We start from the raw sequence: 21,157 nt of genomic DNA on the forward strand, positions 1-21,157 counted from the left end.
TCATTGAAGTTACTTCCCATTTCCAACTCATACATCTGCTCACAAAAATTTCTTTCCTTTCCAGAAATGCTTACAAAATGTGCATGTTTAAAAAATGCTTTTATGTGCATTTTTAAGCATACACATTTTAATATAGATTTATGTACTGTTTTCCCATTGACAAAAATGTGTCCATCTCCGTTATTCAAATCCATGCATTTTTTTTCATGCAAATTTTAAATACATTTTTGGTGCAGGTATCAGTCAGCAAGCTCATAAATGTATGGACTTACATATTTGCAAGTTGTATTTGGGACTACGTTCACTTCCAGGGACTCTGAATTGTTTAAGCTCATATAAATTTATGAAACCAATGAATTTATCTCTTGATTCACAATATAGACATATTTAGATACTATTTTTTTAAAAAAAAAACATTTTTAACCTTCAGTGTAAAACTGTTGTTACTTAAGGTGTTATATATTAAACAAGTTGAAGATGTTGTGATTTAAACTCAACTCTACTGGGTCTTTCTTAAGGATTTGAACACTGTGAATAAGCATACTCAGGGCATCTTTCAAATCAATCAATCTATATATTAAAATAAAAGTGAGAAAGAGAAAGAAGGAGTAAAGGTTTAATATGGTCATAAGAAATGACCCTGAATTATAATGGAAGCTTGAGTTGTTGTTTTATATGCCTATATGTTTTATTCAATTGTATTTTACAATGTGCTTTATTTTATGTTCTGTTCTTAAGCACCTTGTGCCACGTGTAAGCCGCCCCAATTCCCTTCGGAGAGATGGTGGCAGGATACAAAAAAAAAGTTATTCTTATAGTTATAAAAGTTATTATGATTATAATGATTATTATTATTAATGGGAAACATGAAAAATGCTAATTATTGGGTCTCCTGTGACTTCCTAAGTTTTTGGACATTAACACAAGAAGCTGCTGTTCCTTGGTGGTTGTGCAGGCACTGATAGTGGCTACATACTGGCATGACCTCCCTCACTATTGCACCTCTCTCCTTTGTGCAACTGAATTGAGTTGCTAATCAATGGTCCTGCATTTGATCTTCAATTTGCCCTTGTAACCTCACTTTCCTACACTTCTGCTCCTTCAATTAATTTTAAATTATTTTAAAGCAATTTTGCAGTTCCATTTTAAAAAGAAAATCAAGAAGATCACTTTAGGAATAGTGAGGAGGTGGATGAGTGGAAGAGAATCCTGACCTTTATGTCACTTCTGTGCCAGCATATTGACAAGGAATGGGGATGATTGATGAGAGGAATGCTGTGGGATTGGCAACTATTGATGGGCTTTTTCCCTGTCAATAGTGGCAAGCTAGTTATATATACTAATAGGTTCTGAGTGTCCACCATCATGTATCCAAAATGCTAGCCACACAAAAATTGGATGCCTTGCAGAGGAAGTTTGAAGCACCATAGTATAGTAGTATGAGTGTTGGACTAGAATTCTGGACACTAGAGTTCAAATCTTCACTCATGGAAATGTTAATGTCCTGTCACTCTGAAAGGAAATGCATAGGATGACCTTGAACAATTCACTCTCTCTCTCTGCTTCAGGACAAGGCAAAGTTAATCCATAAATGAATTTGGCCAAGAAAACCTCATGGTAGATTGTTACGAGGTCATCATAAGTTGATAATGACTTAAATACATATAACATTAACAACAACAAATAGAGATGCCAGAACATCTCAGTAACAACCTTTGGCTAAAGAATGTTGGACACACAAATGGAAATGGAAAGTTAGGGGAGAGGCCAGTGAATAACTGGAAGCCTGAACTTTACACTACAAGTACCACTTGTTGTACAGTCTCAGGCAAACTCTGAGTAAAAGATTCTTCAGGAGATTATTAGAACCTGAACAAACTTTAAAGCAATGTTGCTCTTTCAATTGTTTATGTATCTTAATAGAAAATTGCATTTCCGTAAAAAATCACAAAAAATATCCTTTACTCTGCTTCTAAATAAGTGTATACTTTGGGGTTGGGGGGGGGGGGCTCTCAAAAAATAATATGAAAGATTTTATATCCCATTTCCTACCGTGGTTGCAATGTTTTGTTTTTTTTCTGATTTTTGTACATCAAGTGATCTCAAAATTATACAAAACTAAAGCAGATGACAGAAAACTGTCTGGATATAGAACAAAGAAGCAGCAGAATGTTTTATGCTTGAATAAAAACTCCTATGGAAAAAGAAGCCAGAAAATAATCCGTTCTTTCTGTAAACAATCACTTTCATGTACAATTTAGTTACAGTTCTGTCCATAATTTTGGAGAATGCTGGCTCTGAAAACAACGTCTTCATAGTTTAAGCAGGCTATACTGATCAGTGGTATATTTCCTAACAGATTAATAAATCTAGTTATTTCTTAGCCTCTGACCTTGGAAACAAGGTAAGGACAGTGTTATTTTCATCTGTATTTGGACTTCTATAACACAGTCACACAGAACTGGTGGAATCCATGTTGAGTTTCCACCGCAGATTGCTCATCATTTCATTATGCTTCATTATGTTGATAACTGTCAGAAAGCATTAGAAGCTGGGGTTTTGAGTAATAGGACTAAAACAGTAATCTAAAAACAATATACTTTCTAAAGGCAATATAGAAGTGAACTGAATTCAATTAGAGAAAGGCAAATGCAAAGACAATCTAAGAGAGGCTTGCTTCTTAGGCCCCTTTTGATTTTATAATAACCTCAAATAAAAAATAAAGGTTTTAATAAAAGCAACTAGCATTGTGAATCTTGAAAAAAAAGTCTGGCCTTGTTATCTTAAGTTTCTCTTCTGAAAAAACATCTTGGAAGTAGTAGTTTTTATGATCGCCAAACTGTCTGAAAATTACTTTTACAATTTAAATTCTATATACAATTGAAATTGCAAAAAATAATTATTGGACACCTTGTATATTAAAACCATGTCAAAATGTCAATCAATCACTCTTTGTTTGTATAGCCCAAGAGACCAAATAAATCAGCATAACTTAAAGAGACAAATTTGCATTATGCTTTCAGGCTGGACAGGCAACCCTAATTATCTTAACTCAGTTCAACACATTAATAATCTCAATCAAATAAGTACCCCATAAACAGTTATAACAACATAAACTGTAGGGAGATGAGGAAAGGAGGGGTGGGGGAATGAAATAAGATTTTTGGCTGAGAGGTCATTTTAAAAAAAGCTTTCATTACTGGAGTTTTGATTTACAATTGTTTTATTTAAGAGGATGAAGAGCTATGTATGAAGATCAGGTAACATATCATGTGTAATAGAACACAGCATCTGTGCAGGAAGTAATATTTCTAAATTGAAATAATATTTTTTTCATGTGGAATATGCTGTTTTCTATTCAAAACAACCATATGCACATCTTGTGCAAAGAAAACCCCAATTACAGATCTTTTCTGCACAGAAAAAAAGGAATCTATATTTCTGTATTGAAATATCATCTTCCAAGCAAGAACAATTGCTGTTTTCTGCACAAAACAACTGCCTGTGAATTTTGCACAGTCCTGAATTGCAAATAGCCTTCAAAAACTGCACTGTTTTCTTTCTCACAGAAGGAAGAAAATTACTGAAATTACTGGCTGATGCCTTCAAGAAGAAGCCTTAGTGAGGAATTCTATCCCTATGTTTATTGTAAATCACTCGTTCCATTTCCATATCTTAGCATACAGCTGAGAGAGTCACTATACTTGAAAACTGCCAAGGATGCAGTTTATAATGTGTGAGTTCATCAAGACTGCAACTTGGCTCATCTAGAATGCCAAGTTAAGAACTGGAACTGATGAAGAGGCCTTTCTTCTGATAATCATACAACAGCAAAAATTATCTCCGCAAAAGGAGTCTGGTGCCAGAGTATCATTCTGCAATCTCTCACAAGACAGAGCAAGCAACCGGCAAGAAAGAAAAGGTGCCACAAGTTCCCAGTTAAAATGTTTGGCCAATAAGCCCCACCCATTTATTGGTGACATTGGTTGATAGGGAATAGTTCTTCCAAGATTTCTACTTTGGCAGCCTTTCTTAACAATTTTACCAAGGAGAAAAACTTGGGATAATTTTCAGCTCTCTGGGAACTACCACATAAATATTATTATAACTAGAGGTTTTAAAAATATGTATTTCCAATCACAAGACTTCTCTTGGATCCTTAAGAGTTCCAGGGAACAAGATAAGGAAATTACATCCTTATCATCTATTATTAATGTAAACAGTAGACATACATCCCTTCCTCCTATATCATCATCAGTTGCCTCCAGTAAGGATTGTCAATGCTTCTTGCACACCCTTCATTGGGAGCTGCCTGTACATCTTAATAGATTTGAATCCCAGACCATATGCTGTCAAATCATCAGGCAATGCATTCAGTTTTGCTGCTGCACTCACAGATATCTAAAACACTGCCGTCTGGTCTTTCACTTAGGTTAAGCTGTAAACATAAAATCTGAGCAACTGGTTTAAAAAAAGAACAACACTTGGGATCAAACTAGTCCCGTAAGATTTTGCATGTTTTAAAGACCAATATTCTTGAGCCAAGGCTTTTATTCTGTGGATGTTAGCAATTTATAGGCTCTGTGCAGTGCATTTTCTAACCAATGCATAAAAATTAAGCATGCAATTTTCATAATTTGTCCTGGGGATTGTATAAGGGGGGGGGGGGGGAGCTTTCTAGTTTCCTTCTCTCCAGTGTGAAATTCAAGCAAATAGAAAGCTATTAAAGTCTACCTTTCCTGGCCTGGAGTGTTAAGATGTAGAAGCAAAGAAAGTAGCTATTAAAATAGTTAAAGGAACTGCTACCCAAGGAACAATGGCGTACAATAGTGGAGACTTGTGAATGTCTAACAATTAAAATAAATAATTAGCAACAAAAATACTTTCCTCCCCTTCCTACACAAAACTAAAGGGGGAGTAATTTTCATTTCATTCCAGGTGTTTTCCACCAAATTACCCAATATTACTTTTTTCACCTGGCGTAATAGTGAACGGAAACCTGATTTTACAAGCCAATGGAGCAGAGTGTATGTTTTTGCTAGAAGAATAGGTCTCAGATTCTATGTTTTATTTCTTCATTAGGAAGCCGTCACACTGAGCGATTACTAAATGCAAGGCTGAATGAGACTACTGGGGTTAAAGACAGCATAATGAACAAAGAAGGTGCTCGATTATTATACCTGTCAGCACAAGGAAATTGGGCTTATCACATGATTTAACCAATTGCTAAGAAGTAGGATAAGTGAGAAATACCCTCTGTTTGTGTTCTTCTCCATCACCCTTGTCAAAAAATTTAAGCAGATTGAGTAGTCCCTCTGACACGATTCTTTAAATAAGTCTTCTTCATCTGCACATCTGCCATCATGCCATCATGTTATTTCTATTGCTAATCTTGCTTTCATATTGCGGTTTTGCTTTCTAACTTAAAAAAAAAACAAGAAAGAAATCCTAAATTAATTCTGCCCTCAAGCTTCCTTCTGCTGAAGTAACATGTTTGTTGGACCCTCTGGTAAGCTTGTTACAGGTAAAAAATTAGAAAGATTTTTGTATTTAAATATTCAGTTTTACAGATGAGGGATCTTCAGGCTTGTTTTTTACTATATTTTTTGCTATCTACAAAAAGAACACCCATTGAGAGAATGTTGTATATGCCAGAATCCCACTGTGGCCTACTTGACTTTTTAGACCCAAACTGTGGCCTTTTAGCAAATTTGTACACTACAATGGGTGGTGGCAAGACTAGTTATATGTACTAACTTTGCAAAATATAATATTCAGTGTCTCCTTATTATCAAGGTCTTTTCAAATATCCATACAAACATTGGACAAGAAAATTATGCTATGTTTGTAACGGTTCAGGCAGAAATTCGTAGCATATAGAAAATTGCATAATGCTTGGTTACCCTGTGAATTCAGTCAAGTCTAACACTGTGTACTAAAAGCTCAGTACTAACAAAGAGCAGCTGCCCAAGGTCTCTAACATACATCTTTCTATCATCTATTTTTTTTAACAAGTTGCTATCTTCTTCATGCACAAACTGTCCACTGTATCATATTTCTCACATTACCAATTCTGGCTGCTAAACAAGACATTATTTCTTCATATAAATACAAATCTCCAAAAGTCTGAACAGAAGTAAAACTGATTCAAAAGAAGTCAATTTTGGACAGAGACTGAAACTTATTTCTCCCCCTTCTCCCCCCCCCCCCCAAAAAAAAACACCATCCCTATTTGTAACTGATGTCAAGTTGGCTTTAATTTATGGCAACCCTATGAATGAGAGACCTCCAAATAACCCTGTCATCAATAGTCCTGCTTGGGTTTGGAGGCTCAATGCCATGGCTTCCTCGATGGAGTTATTCCATTCCTCCTTTTTTGGTATTTCCATCTACTTTAGCAAGAATTATTGCCTTCTCTACAAAGTCATATCTTCTCCTGATATGTCTACAGTATGGCATTCTTACTTTAGTTAACCTAGCTGCTAGGACTTGATTTGCCCCAAGATCCATTTATTTGTCTTTTTAGCTGTCTATAGAATTCTCCTCCGGCACTGAATTTCAAATGAGTTCATTTTCACTATCCAAATTCCACAATCAAGCACAGAAATTGGAAATATCCTAAATAGTATTCAATTATATATATTGACACTTCCGTTTCTTGTTTAATTTCTTCAAAACTACCCTTCCAAGTCCTTGTTTTTTTCTGATTTCTTGATTTAAATCTCTACACTAATTAATGACTAAGACAAAGTATGGAAAATCTAAATGAAATTGTGTGTGCAGGAACAAGGAGAACTACTACTATAATCAGTGCAGAGAAATAGAGGTCAGCAACAAAAAAGGAGAACGTATAAGACACTTTCCCCCTCAAAATCTGAGAAATCACAGGAAAATTTAAACCAAGAAGACCATAAGCAGAAACATTCCTCCTGAGAATGTCCTTGTTTTCAGTCCAAAGTTCTTGTCAATTAGATCTCAGCCAGTTTGGTTTAAGAGTGCAAATCTAGTTTTACAGTTATTAGCCTACTATTTTTGACTTTGATATGTAGTAGTCCTCCATGGTTTCAGGCAGAATTCTATTCCAGACACATTTAGAAATATCTGATATTATGTACTGGTCTTCAATTTTAGTATTACCAAAACTTGTGACCACTATGCTTCCAAAATAAAATTAAATAAGGTACGATCAGGGGGTTGTGATGATGATGATGATGATGATGATGAAGATGATTTCACCATTGAATTTGATCCAGGGTTCTAGGTATCTTACAGAGTTTAATACAACTTTAACATTCATGGCATACAAAAATTGGAAATATAATTTTATTTTTTGTACTTCACTGAACAAGGACTACTGGGAAAGCTTGCTAAAAAAAAGCCAAAATAATCAGGCCTATCTCCTAATAAATTCAAAAGGCAAATTATTTAGCTGCTATAATACTCCTAAATAAGTACAATGGGACATGTTCCTTATGATTTGAAACACTATTAATTATTTGCACATTTTTCTGTCTTTAATTTCAAGTGCTTCTTTCAAAAGATGCCACTGTGGTCTTACAGTTCTACTTCATCAATGTATATATTTTTTTCTGAATTTTAGTTTCTCAGGGTTTTTCAGTACCGAACTATTGTTTTCAATGGACTAGTCTTTTGTGACAGGAAAATTCAGTACAGATAAGTCACATGGTTTTCAGAGTCTGGTCCTTTTTAGAATTGTGAACAAGCAATTAGTTTTTAGAAATCATTTTTTTAAAAGAACAGTAATTGTACTAGGCTATGGATCCCAACACCAATCAGATATGATTTACCTATACATGTTTCCAAGTTAGAGGAAAAGGCACAGAAACAATTTAGAACAAGCTTTCCAGTTTCAATTTAGAAACAGAAAGTGGAAAGATATTTTAAAAATACTCATGGCTTGACAATGCAGTTAGCTGAAATTTAAGAAACTATTTGCAAGCAGGGATGAGCACAAAAAGAGAGAGACATACAGCCCATCTGCAGGCATTAAAAAGCTGTGGGAAAACACATAGCCTAAAATTGTGTCCAACACCTTTTTCATCTTAGGAATGTTCTAAATTAGTTAACACAATGGGATTCAGAATCTATATTGTTCTCTTATTCCCCCTCCCCTCCCTGTTCCATTAGCTGAACATCAATGACAGCAAGATTCTCATCAATGACTATCAGCAAATTGTCTTTACAAAACTAGGCAACAAAAGCGCCTAGACTGCCACAGAAAATGTTTGCCACCCATGCACGCATGGCCCATACAGACTGAAACTGTCACATCTAATCAGGACATGAAAATAGTTGTACATTTGTTGGGCATCTGACTAATCAAAACAGATTTGGTCAACAGAGTGTTCTATATTTGTCAAAAATGTACTCATAAATTTGGAACAATTATAAAGGAATTTTCAATAACTGACAAACATGATATTTGTCCTAATGTGTTTTTATGGCAAAACTAAAAAATTAACTTTAAAAAATGCTTTGGATGATTATGATTCTGAAAGATGCTAGGCAAGGTTTCTACCAATATGAATATTATTTATTTATTTATTATTTATTTATTTAAAACGTTTATATCCTGATCTTCTCTACCTCCGTAGTGGGACTCAGACCGGTTAAACTGAAGACACTGTGTGGTCCGTGAGTTTTGTTTTCTTGAAATAATACTGGCCTAGAACAATGTAGAATTGGCTAAGGACCACCACAGCATCACAAAAGCTTGAATGTTCAACTGCACAGCTCTTCTTTTTAACTTTGCACACATAACATTAAAACCACTTAAATGTTTAAAAAAGAAAAGAAAAAGAAATGGAAATAGAATTAAAGTAACACGAATGAATGGAAGAAGGTAATCAACCCAACTTTTACAAAACGTAGTTTTAGATAAGCTGCAGGGCAATAGTCTAACATAATCAGCACAATTTGCCTAGTTCTTCCAGCATCAAAGACATGATCCTTGGTTTGGAGAAATTTCCAATTGCAGGAAATGGACACAATAATACATTTTGTTACAGAAATAGATTTGCCCCAAGTGCAAATCTACAACTACAGCTTTGCAAAAAGTTAAGCTGTCAGCTGCTTTCTAGCATTCTTGGCTCCAGTGAATATTTGACACTATAAGTTGCCAATAGGCAATATTTATCTGGTCAGTTGTCTGGTGTCATGGTTCTACTTTACCCAGCAAACTTAATGGATTTTTCTTGGCTTTAGCACTTAATCACTGAATACAGAGTGGGTAAGAATCAGAACAGGTGATTGCTAGGATAAAGAGCTGAAATTAATTGTGTGTTTAACCACACTTTCTTGGTATGTTGAAATAACAATATCTAGTAATTTAAGATGACTTTTTGTTGTTGAAGTGGTGGCAATGACATGTCCTCCTCTCAAATGCCTGGCAATGTTCTATGACTGCATGCCAAGGACTGCTGGGAAGTATTGCATCCCAGATGCTAAAGACATGGTCCCATAGTGCTGGAAAAACATTGCCCAGCCTTCCTTGCTTCTGGCACATATCCTTCATAGTATGCTAGCCACAGCGGGAGGAGGCAGGGAGAAGAGAGAAGTTCCATCACCTTACTCCATGACACCAAATAACTAAATGAGAAGAAAGTTTGGAGTAGAACCTGTATATCCGAGCAAAGCAGAGCAATGGAAACAGAGATGAAGAAAAAAGCCTAAATTTCATTCCAACTGGAATGCTTGTTCCATACAAAGGTTGTGGCTGTGTTCAGATAATATCCAGAACCCGCACTGTAATTTACAACAGATTTTTCAATCTAGTAATACCCTCAATCCTGCTTTTGTCTGTTCTACTTGCTTAACATCACAAATTCTTTATCCATTCTTTCCTGCCTCCATGCAGTTTCCATAAAGAAAGAGTATCAGAGTAATTAATTTTGCTGCCTTACTTTTCTGACCTGCTAATTGACAAAACATGCCAGAGGGCCTTATCAGCTTAATTCCAATTGACAGAATTGCAGTATCAACACTCTAGAGCAGGCATGAGAAAACTTCAACTCTCGGGTGTTTTGGATATCAACTCCTACAATCCCCAACAATCGGTAAGTTGGCTGGGATTTCTAGGAGGTGAAGTCCAAAACATCTGGATGACCTAAGTTTGCCTATGCCTGTGCTAGAAGGAATGTACCAAGGCCAATGAAAAGAAACCAAACCAATGTGACATGAAACTGTTCAGAGCACCATCCTACGGAAGAACCAGAATGATATATTGATTGGAGAGTTCAGCCACAATTCTAAAGGCCAGAGTTTAAAGCCCTGCTCAGTTGTGGAAACCTTAAGCATGTCACATTTTCTCAATTTCAGATAAATCCTTTCTAAACAAATCTTGCTAGAAAAATCCCATTTTAGGGTCCACCATAGCTCAGACATGTGTAGAAAACACACAGCAAAAACAAAAACAACCCCAGTGATGTTATATTGATACATACTTTCCTTCATCATCCATCTAGCTCAGTGGTTCTCAACGTGGGGTCCCCAGATGTTTTTGGCCTTCAACTCCCATAAATCCTAACCGCTGGTAAACTGGCTGGGATTTATGGGAGTTGTAGGCCAAAAACATCTGGGGAACCCAGGTTGAGAACCACTGGTCTAGCTAAAACGTTTTTTTGCAACACTAGTATAGGCAGGGTGCTAAACAGGTCTGGTGAAACACAGACTTTCAGTATCATGTTTCAACAACAAGACCACAGTAAAAATGTAATAAAAGGTTGAGCTGGGAACTAATGGGATTATATCTATCTGGTTAGAAGAGGCTAGAAACCCTTTAATGAGCTGGCCTGAGTAGCAAAAAAAAAAAGAGAAAATGCAAGAGCAGATAAGCTTGTCACATCCGCTACCCAATATGTTAAAGAAGCATATATGTATATGTGTGGGCCCAAAAAAAATAAAATAAAGTAAGATAGAGGCTGGTGAAAGAAAAAAAATCCTGGATGCACAAGTTGTCTCTAGGAAAAATCAAAATGTTTTGGTTAATGGTTAAAGAAGTAAAGCTTTTGCTTCGTTCAAAAATAGACATAAGCAGAGTGGACTTGGAGCTTCTTGTTTTAGGACCCCAGCTTTAATTGATAAATTGATATATTGTGTTGTACCTTAATTTTAGATGTTATGTTTTAATTTGTTTTTATATGCTAGGTTATTTTTTTTTCTTCTTATTTATGTATTGGTTGTTGTATACAGGCACTGAATGTTTGCCTTTTTGTGACTGAAATCTGCATTGAGTCCCTGTGAGGAGATGGGTGGAATAAAGTTGTTGATGTTGTTGTTATTATTATTATTATTATTATTATTATTATTATTATTATTATTATCTTATGCAAGACTTACCTGACCTAGTCACTTCATTTCACATGTGTGTATTGTTGCTTTTAGACAAAATATTTGCTGAAACATACTGAACTGCTTTTTTGTGGTACATGAATCTATATTAATTCCACATGATAGAGGACTTTGACACTAAATGTTCTGGTTAAATAATTCCCAGGAATATGTCTGCTCCTTTAATAGAAGTATACCTGTGTATCAGTAGAAAGTAAAGCAGGGAATTGTTTGTGCAGCATTAAAGCTTAGAAAAGCTACTTTTAAGACTTTACTTCAAAGGAGGGACTAGAAATAGGTATTATCTTTCTCTCATGGGAAAAGTCAGGCAAATATTTGTTTTTCTTTACAAATTTCATGTATTTTTAATACAATTAAATCCCATAGCACTGAAAACACAACGCTAAACTAAACTGTATAGATCATATGATGAAAACTTTTTTAAAAACTATATAAAAACAATAATAAGAACACTATCACAGTCAAAATAAGCCTGGGAAAACCAATGCAACAAAATTACATAATAAAAAGGCATTTACAATTTCAAATAGGCTAGAGCTTTTCAGTGAAATAAAACTGCTGCAGTGTATATTTATGCATAGCATAATCATCCTCAACTAATGGTTGGATGCTGTATTAACAGGCACTTAGCAACACAAATTTATTTATTCATTTTTATTGCATTCTTAAGACACCCAGGAAGTTGAGGGACATGCATCAATAATTGAGTTTACTTCCTGCATCCTTTGTTTTAATCCATGAGACCCAGATACTTAGCTTGATTTCTAAAAACTTAAGTTGGTGTTCCAACAAGCAGCATATGCAATTAAAAAACTTGATTACATGAACACTCCAGAATGTGTTGTGATAGTGCTTTGCAGCTTCCCACAGCTGTGATTCCTGATGTAGTTTTCAACAAGGCCAGAACCATTGCATTCAACAAGGCCAGGAGAAATACTAATGTCACATTCTGATAGCTTTCACCATGCAACAAAGAATGTAAAAAGAACTGTGTAAATCAGTTTACTGATTGAGCCAAAATGAAACTTTTGCCCCATTAGAAATATTACACAAAAGGGGAGAGAGCCTATTCAGCGATATCACACATTTGTGTTTACATGACTCAGTTTCCTTCGGAGTGTATTTTCTTTCATTTACTGATTATGTTACGATATGGAAGGCTAGAATTGTTCCTCATTATATGTACACAGTACAGCCTTGAGGCACTTCTACAATGCAGAAACCAAAAGGGAGGGGAAGCAGGGGGAAAGAATGAGAGCCTCTTATTCTTGCCGTTGACCTACATACTGTCACTTAATTGCAAACTTCATTTTCTGTTGTGTACCAGGAGAGGGGACCCGGTATTGACATGTTGTGTTGACTTGTTTAAAAGGGAATTGTTACTGAATGTTCCTGTCACCAACAAGACACTTTTCATAGCAGCATGCACATCTCTGGGGAGTGTTTCGTGTATAAATTATTGAAGCAGCAAGAGAAGAAGAAAAGGAAAATTAATAAATAAAAGGAGCCCAACTTACGAGTGCAGGGCATGGCAGCAGCATCATTTTCTGATCGAAAAAAGCCTGGGTCACAGGTGCAAGAGGTAGAGCCTTCCCAGATGGAGAAGCTGTGAGGCGGGCACTTAGAACAGGCAACATCTGTTGAGAGAGCCTTGTAGTATCCGATCTTACAAGCTTAAAGAGAGAGAAAAAAGACAGGAAGGAAGAGTGTTATTGATATAGGAATTGATAATAAATTGTTCTTTCAGTTATTTAGTATCCAAATATGGCCACATTTTCAAATGAGAAAAAAATATATCCAATTAATCCCAAGAGAGAAATTAACCAGCCAATAAGCACTTGATTGCAAACTCTTGAACGGAGGAAGGCAATTTTTAATTCCACTGAGAATCCCATAATAAGCAGGCCTGGAGAGCTTACAGCAGCACCTATAAGCAGGCCCATGTAGCAACTTAGTTGGAAAAATCTGTCTCGTTTTGATCTCTGCATGAGTCTGCTATGTAAACCCAACTTCCTCGCTCCCCACCTGCAAACACTCACACATTACTGTAAACAGGGTGCAGTTGTTTTAACTCTATGACCACTTCAGAAAGGCAGCTGATGCTCTGTGACACTGCCAATTTTTGAGATGGAGCGGAATAAAATCCCACTGTGATTGGCAGCCACCTCTTACTCAACACATCCGGAAATAGCAATTCTCTCTTTTTTTACAAAGCCAATTAATTTAAACCCACCTCCATCCCAAAAGTGCAATGTACCGGTGGCTGCACTCCTGGACACAAAAGACCCTGTTAAGCATTTGGCAAGCATTTCGTGACATCATCTTCATAGAGGCAATATTGCATGAATGGTTACTTTTACCTCATTTCAGCTTGTTTCTGTTTGTGCTTTTTTGTTTTTAAAAGCCACTTTCTGAAGTACTATTCAGAAAACCTTTTGAACAGCAGCCCAGAGTCTGTCTCCTCAGGAATTTTGGCCATGGCTAAAGATTACAGTTACTTAACACTATGGGACACTGCAAGCAGGGAAGGCCTTCCAGGAATTTTTTTTATAAAGGACAATGGGCAAAAGAAAGGAGGAATTGCTGCCAATATTTGCATGACTCATTTTCACATCTCTCGATCTCTAACCTAATGTGTCTTTAGAGTTCATCGTTTATACACCTATATGCAGACGTGGCTCCTACATACATTCCTTGGCACTGGGGCAATGAATGTGCTCCAAGGTTTAAATTATTTATCTATGGTGCTGAAGCTTGGGCTTTCAAGTCTAGACTAAAACTTGGAGGGGTTTCACTGCTTCACTCATAGGGGAGTCATCAGCAACCACTACCAAAATGTTGTCATTTTCCACTTTACTTCCACTCACTCTTCATCCTTTTATGTGGTTTTAATTTCTTCTCTTTTACTCACCCACTTTTCCTGTAAAAAAAACCCATGGATATCTGCAACATGTTTGCAAACCAGGAAGTCATTTCACCTTATTAGCTGAGACCATTTATGGAATTTCCTTAAGGAGTCAAAGCTCTAGGAAGTGTCCATAAAAAATTACTGTGAGATCAATCTTGCTTTTGCTTATTTCACCTGTCACTGGAACAAGAATCTTATCACAACACATAGACCTGTTGATAAAGGTGTACATTTTCAGAATTTATACATTTCTTGTAATTAGACTGGGTTTACATTGCATTATACTTTTCCCCCTATGTTTCAAAAGGCCTTGGGGTTTTGATTAAAATCAGAAACCACAACACCACTCAAGCAGAGCCTCGCCACATCAAACACAATTAGTCACAGAAAAACAAATGTAAACCTGGATGGATTTGGTCCATCATTCTGCCAGGGGCATCAAGAAAAGACAACTTACATAGAAATGAATATATATATTTTTAAAAAATGCCCCCAAAAGCTGTAAACAGGGAACTATTCTGCACCAAATTTTCATGTTGTTCATGAAAACAAGTGTTTTCTGGACAGAAAATGTTTTTTTTTTTTGTGCAAAACAATCATGTGTTCAGGTCCCAAACAGTAAATAGGGTTTTAAACCTTGTTTTCTTGCAGTAGAAAGGCAAATATTAAATAATTTGATTTTAAAAAATTAATGAAGAATTATATCTATAGCAGCTAAGAAAGTACTAATTAATACCCATAAAAGCAAAAAAATAAACAAACAAAGCCTGAAGGTCTTCAATTTCCGTTACTCTAGGGTTTTGCTGGTTTCCTGAGGATGGAGACTAGTTATAAATGCATCTTGGCATGATTTGGGAGAGGGCCTAAACTGCAGTTAAAAGGCAGCTTCACCATCCTTCCTCCCTCTTCAATTTCTTTGAGTCACCATCATGCCTCCTTACATGGTGTAACATGTAGGATTTCCCCCCACCCCTTTATAGGCTTTCCCCTCCATTCTACCCTACCTACATTGTCATGGAGAATTGGATAATTGGCTATTGGTATTGTTAAATAGATTTTTAAATAATTGGTATTGTTAAATAGATTTTCATGGCAGGTGTTGTGAAAACATAGGATCTGGTGATATACCTTCTGATACATGGATGGGAATTTGAAACTGTTCCTGTGTATCAAACTTATTTTTCCTGTGGTCTGGACTCTGGATCTTTTGGTCTTTACTTGATAGGTTGGGCAGCAATGATGGAGGAACTGCAGTAATATCAATGGATTTGATGTAGCTGATGCATCAACATGTGAATACTTTCATAAATACAATTTGAAAAGTTTTGTTTTTAAAAAGTGAAGCCTAATGTTCTGGGAAAAGGTCAGGAAAATACTATGTATTTTGGTACTTAATGTTAAAGCAATAATACTGGAGATGCCTGAATATGGATTTTCAGATTATGCAGTCCCAATTCCATTCTGACTTGAAAAATTCCTCCCTCTGCAAGAGCTGTGTGCATAAAAGTCAGTCCATTCCTGACTAAGAACTGAATTATCAAGTGGAAGATATGCGCATATGGAAGATTGGAAACTATCTAGGAGACACTCTTTCATACAGCCAAAATGGGGTACTTCAGATTCTGAAGTAAATAATACAACTTGTGAGTAAATCTTTTAAATGATAAATACAGGATATTAAAAAAAAACCTTCCCCAATAATTTCTGCTCTATGGGCCAGGAATATGCCATAACTGGCTTGTTTCTTTTCAGACACCACAGATAGGATTTTGATCACCATCTTGAGATGTAAGCACAAACTCTTAGGTAATGTTTTCTTCATGTAATACGATTAACATAAGAAATTCTTTTAGACTAGTTTGGAAAACTGATGACTGTGCCAGTAGAACCGGGAAAAGTGAAAAAGAAAAAAATATGGAAAACAGTTATTATAAGCTAATTCTTGATTCACATACAAGACGTACCAGGAAACTTCATGTTTCCTGATTTCAGAGTATAACAACTTGCTAGACTTGTTCACCGTTTTGTTCAAAAGTTGGATTTGGAGATATTAGCATAATCAACAATTCTAATATTTTAGAAGTGAATATATTAACATCAGCAAAATAATCTCCTTGAATTAATCTCAGAGTTCTTCCAGACAGGCCCTATATCTCAGGATCTGATCCCAGGTTTTTTTGTTCATCCCAGATTATCTGGCAGTGCAGACTTATATAATCCATTGTAAAGCAGAAAACTCGGGATCAGATCCTGGGGTATTTGGAAGGGCCCTCAAATGCTTGTGAAGTAAAGCTGTTGAACAGACTGCTTGAAATTAATGTCCAGAGTGCCACAATATGTGAAACGAATCCCACCAGTGGTAGAAGCTGTCTAGCATATAGTAAAGAGCCTTTGGAAAGATATGTTGGATAAAAGCCAGAGATTGAGGGAATCTTTTACCATAAAGATATAATTATGCAAATACACTCACAGGTAATTTCACAATCTTCAGTAAATCTCACTATCTTCAGTAAATCTTACCTGGACTGTGCAGAAATTTCTCACAGTCATTTGCAAACTTCTCTAACTAAAACTTTTAAACTGAAATGAAGAGTTGATGGTTGAACTGCTTTGACATTAACTGAACCATAATATTTTCACACAATACAACAAATGCATCAGCTCAATATTTTAGTGACTATTACAATCCATGTTATTTCTAGATTGTCTTGAAAGTACTCTTTCAAACATTGATGATTGTTATGAATGAGTCTTCAAAAATGACCATAAGAAAATAAGACCGACTTATAAAATTTTTAGAAAAGGTGATGCTTTGTGTCCCATCTCTCACTTTACAGAAGAACCCTGCCAGATTGGATCAAAAGGCCAGCTAGTTCAGCATCCTGTTGTCCACTGACTACTTGTCTATTGGAAGCTCAGAAGAAGTACATGACGAGGGTCCCTTTCTGCTGCTGGGCTGGGAGGCCTAGGTGTCCTGGCAATTGGGATTCGGGAGCATGCTGCCTCTGATGATGAAAATAGCATGAAACTACTGTGACAAGTAGCCCCTAATGGAGTAAATCCTGTGAAGGAAAAGGTATGATCCCCCAAGGAACTTCCTCATGAATTTACCATTGCCATAATTAGTAAATATTTTAGCTTGGAAGGTAAAGCTCTTTTAAGAAAGTAAATGTTTCCATATGAGGTGAGAATGGCCTTGATGGGAAAAAGATAATGCTGTTGCATTTTCCAGAGTATAATTTAACCGGTACATATAGCCCTTACTGTGTGTATGTGTTTTAAACATATAACAACAGGATCAATATAGATTTTTTTTTTTTAAAAAAAAAGAATCTTGCTATTGGATTGAATCAAAACAATCCACTCCATTTTTCTTTCATACTCTCACACACACAAATATACACATAGATTGTCTTTTTTTTAAAAGAAACAAAGGATGAGGAGGAAGGTTAGGAGAAAAAGCAGGAGAGGAAGACAATAATATTTAGTAATGATGATGCGTCTTTCGGTCCACTTATCTGAAATTTTCACTTTACTAAAATGACCTAGTAAATTTATTATCTGGAGTGGGCAAATTGGACCTCCAGATGTTGGATTGCAATTCTGGCAATTTCAAGTGCAGGATGACCTAATCAATGGCAAGGGATGCTGGGATTTGCAATCCAATAATATCTCAAAAGTTACACTTTGCTCATGCCTGCTATTTAAAATTGGAATTGTTTTAAACACTTGATTTTGAGGTCTTCAGCATGGTGTTCCCTTAAAAGCAGCCTAAAACTCAAATTAAGCAGATATGACAGCATGCAATGAAGTTGGAAGCAGTGAAGAAAACTGTGAGAGGGAAAGCCAAGGGAACTAAAGTTCTACCAGGAATGCCCAAAAGCATTTCTCTTGCATTTGCGTAAAACCATTTAAGAGAGGGGGAGGGATCTGCTAAAGACTTACACTGCAGGAAATGGGGTCACTTTCCTATATGACACTGAAAGGTGATTTTGCGTTTCTTTCACAATGTTTACATTATGTACAAGTATATTTTAGTTTGGCTAAGGAAATGGAATAAGGGCATTTTTTAAAAAAAAATTATAATCTTAGATTTTCCAATCATGTTACAGACTGATTAAAACACACATTTAAGTCTCATTGGTGACAATGCTTTTGAGTTATTTTGAAGCAGTTCCTTCCATATTTCAGACAAGTATTTTGATAGAAAGAGTTTAATGAATCCAAAGCTGGTAACCTCCGGTTCAAAAGATCTGTACCTCCCTTTCTCTCCCTCCCTCTTTTACACAAAGCCACACACACACTCCTTCTCTTTCGAGCACTACATTTGTTTCTTTCTCCTACATTAAACTGAGTTCATTAATTTTTCAGGCCCTAAAGAGAGCTCTTCCTAAAACACTCTTTGAGATATACAGCCATTTTGCTTCAGTTATAGAGAATCACATAACTGAATTCACTCTTCTTTCCTTCACACTATACAGATTCAATATATTCCAGTTCTTGGCATCTCACTCTAGTTGCTAATCCACTGCATTTGTTCAACATTTCTTTACATCTTGATAGACTTCTCTGCCACAGCCGAATCTAACTCTCTAAAGGGTCCTTTTTTTCTTTTCTTTTGGCAAGGAAAAACAGCTGACACACCTATTATGGCTGATCAAGACCCTTTCAAAAGAAAACAAACTTAAGATATCATACAGTATTTTTGAATGTTAATGAATTGATAGAAAAACAAGGCAGTCTGCATTGAAACCCATTTCCTGAAAGTCTTTATTGCATACTGAAGGCAACCCCTCATTCTTTTTCCCCACTCTAGGGAGGATTTTCTGGAGTGTGAATAGTATTCTTGCATGCCTTGCAAAAGATGTATTCTTACATGGCTTGCAAAAGATGCCATTGTAAAAAGATTAGGTCACATGAGCAATACAAACTTTGAATTCAATTCCCTTAGCTTTGCCTTAATTAGTTCTTTCTGTCGGAAAGAGACAGAGATTGAAAGAGGGCCAAGGGGGAACATTTTCTTTTATTCAGATCACACACTGACATGGCAATGTTATTGTTTAAAACATACTGTCTTCAAAATATGGCAATAGAAGATTTGAATTGTAGGAAAAGAGATATACCTGCATGTATCCCTCAAACTCATTCCACCATATCAATTTTTATCCATATACAGACCACCTCAAATAAAATAAAGATATAAAAGTACTTAATTTTGGGCTACATGATGGACAGTCACTAGAATAGTGGTTCTCAACCTGTGAGTCCCCAGATGTTTTGGCCTTCAATTCCCAGAAATCCTAACAGCTGGTAAACTGGCTGGGATTTCTGGAAGTTGAGGCCAAAACACCTGGGGAACCACAGGTTGAGAACCACTGCACTAGAAGATGGTAGTAGCACAATTGATGTCCTTTATATTAGCATAACGGCTCTGATTCAAAGATAGCTATGCTGGCGCAGGTATTGGATTGGCGGAGTTTGTCAACCAGAGTTCCCCAGTCTTTAAGATTCCATAAGAGGTAGCTATGGGTTCTATGGAGGATTGTGGTTAAAGAATGTAAACAGTTTTTAATTGTAAGTAAATTATTTCTTTAATGAGATGGTTCCCTGAGACCTGAAAATTAATTCAAGAGCTCCTCCAATATAAAAAGGCTGATCTTCCTTGGACTGCGAGAAGATCCAACCAGTCCATCCTCCAGGAAATAAAGCCCGACTGCTCACTGGAGGGAAGAATACTAGAGACAAAGTTGAAGTACTTTGGCCACATCATGAGGAGACAGCAAAGCCTAGAGAAGACAATTATGCTGGGGAAAGTAGAAGGTAAAAGGAAGAGGGGCCGACCAAGGATAAGATGGATGGATGGCATCCTTGAAGTGACTCGACTGACCTTGAAGGAGCTGGGGGTAGTGACGGCTGACAGGGAGCTCTGGCGTGGGCTGGTCCATGAGGTCACGAAGAGTCAGAGACAACTGAATGAATGAACAACAACAAGGCCTAATCTAGAGATGGGTTCTAATGGTGCAAAGTTGTGTGTAGCAAGCATTGAAGAATAAGCTTTGCCATCAGTGTTAACAGCAGCCAGTTTCTATCAATGCATTCGACAGTGTTTTTGTATCCATTTTTGGAATACATAAATCCAGCTCATGAGTACCTATCAAGCCAATCACAAGCTTACTCATACCAAATAGTCTATATCTGCAAAATCACTAGTGTCCCCATAAAAAGATATCTGATATAAATACTTGAATGTCACCCCAGGGCATGAAGAGAGATTTTCCATGTCTGTTTTATATGTAAAGAGAATTATAACATTTATTTGTTTGTTTTATAACCTGCATTTTCCCCAATAGTACCCAAAGGGGCTCACAACATCTATTATAGAATTATTATCATAAAAGTAATACTAATTATAGTAATAATTAAGTATTTAAACAGCTGTATAAAAAGGTCTTAGCCAGACTGAACTCTTACGAAAAAGAATTCCAAAATCTGGGGAGCAAACACCAAGTTAAAGGTAAAGGTTTCCCCTGACAGTAAGTCTAGTCGTGTCCGACTCTGTTGCCTCGATCTTATGTTCTCATTAAATGTGCCTGTTTTGACAGCAGGATCATAGAAAAGCTTTCCTGGGGAAATCCATCTGACCTATAGGGAAATAGGATATTTCAGACAGTCTGTATCCAACTATAGAACAACAGATACTTGTAAAATTCCTGTTTGAAATAGGCAGCATCAGACAGGCCATGTGGGTAAAAAAAAAAAAGCACTGTATAGGAGTCATGTAGTATAGTGTCAAAATTGTTTGATGACTCCTATACAGTGCTGTTTGCATAAATCTCTAACACCCAAATTGTGTTCTATAAATATAGTCATACTATATTC

At 36.3% G+C, this 21,157-nt stretch overlaps 1 protein-coding gene across 1 annotated transcript in view; it reads right to left on the reverse strand.

Moving 5' to 3' along the window:
* EPHA4 (EPH receptor A4) overlaps positions 1–21,157 on the reverse strand; it is a 186,303-nt gene that overhangs the window by 88,017 nt on the left and 77,129 nt on the right. The window contains exon 4 of the mRNA XM_060767902.2: positions 12,888–13,043. Within this exon, the coding sequence (XP_060623885.2) occupies positions 12,888–13,043 (156 nt within the window). The remainder of the gene's footprint in view (positions 1–12,887; positions 13,044–21,157) is intronic.

This window comes from Anolis sagrei, chromosome 3, assembly GCF_037176765.1.
Source record: "Anolis sagrei isolate rAnoSag1 chromosome 3, rAnoSag1.mat, whole genome shotgun sequence".
In the NCBI taxonomy this organism is placed as follows: Eukaryota; Metazoa; Chordata; class Lepidosauria; order Squamata; family Dactyloidae; genus Anolis; species Anolis sagrei.